At 40.5% G+C, this 706-nt stretch overlaps 1 protein-coding gene across 1 annotated transcript in view; it reads left to right on the plus strand.

Annotated features, from left to right (window-relative positions):
- The window catches only part of ATL2 (atlastin GTPase 2), a 68,280-nt gene that overhangs the window by 65,911 nt on the left and 1,663 nt on the right, over nt 1-706 (plus strand). Inside the window, exon 11 of the mRNA XM_023516669.1 lies at nt 1-339. Coding sequence (XP_023372437.1) covers nt 1-339 — 339 coding nt within the window. The remainder of the gene's footprint in view (nt 340-706) is intronic.

Here is a 706-nt window from a genome sequence, read left to right on the forward strand (position 1 = left end):
GTGAAAAAAATGGGTGGAGATGAATTCTGCCGTCGTTATCAGGACCAGCTTGAAGCTGAAATCGAAGAAACCTATGCAAATTTTATAAAGCACAATGATGGCAAAAATATCTTCTATGCTGCTCGTACCCCTGCCACACTATTTGCAGTCATGTTTGCTATGTATATAATCTCAGGACTGACTGGCTTCATCGGCCTAAACTCTATAGCCGTCTTGTGTAACCTCATCATGGGGTTAGCACTGACATCTCTTTGTACTTGGGCATATGTTAAATACTCTGGGGAGTTCAGAGAAATTGGAACAATGATTGATCAGATTGCTGAAACACTATGGGAACAGGTATTGAAGCCCCTGGGTGATAATTTGATGGAGGAGAACATAAGGCAGTCTGTAACAAACTCTATCAAAGCAGGCCTCACTGACCAGGTGTCTCATCATGCCAGATTAAAGACAGACTGACACTTCATCTCCTCATGGACTCCACTCTCTTTTCTTTTTCATGCTTGCTGTACAATGAAAACTCAAAATAAACCAAAGTTTACAATCAACTGTAGAAGTAGTTTAGTATAACTGGCTTCACAGATGGCTGCCACAGAGTGTGAAAATTGTTTGTTGGTTTTAAGCATTCTTTTAATGGCTCCGAAGACATGCAGATTGGGTGAGGAGCATTACTTTATCATGCACATTTGTGCCATGTTTAATTCTT

The sequence above is a fragment of the Otolemur garnettii genome, unplaced genomic scaffold, assembly GCF_000181295.1.
Source record: "Otolemur garnettii isolate 467f Iridium unplaced genomic scaffold, OtoGar3 scaffold00095, whole genome shotgun sequence".
Classification (NCBI taxonomy): Eukaryota; Metazoa; Chordata; class Mammalia; order Primates; family Galagidae; genus Otolemur; species Otolemur garnettii.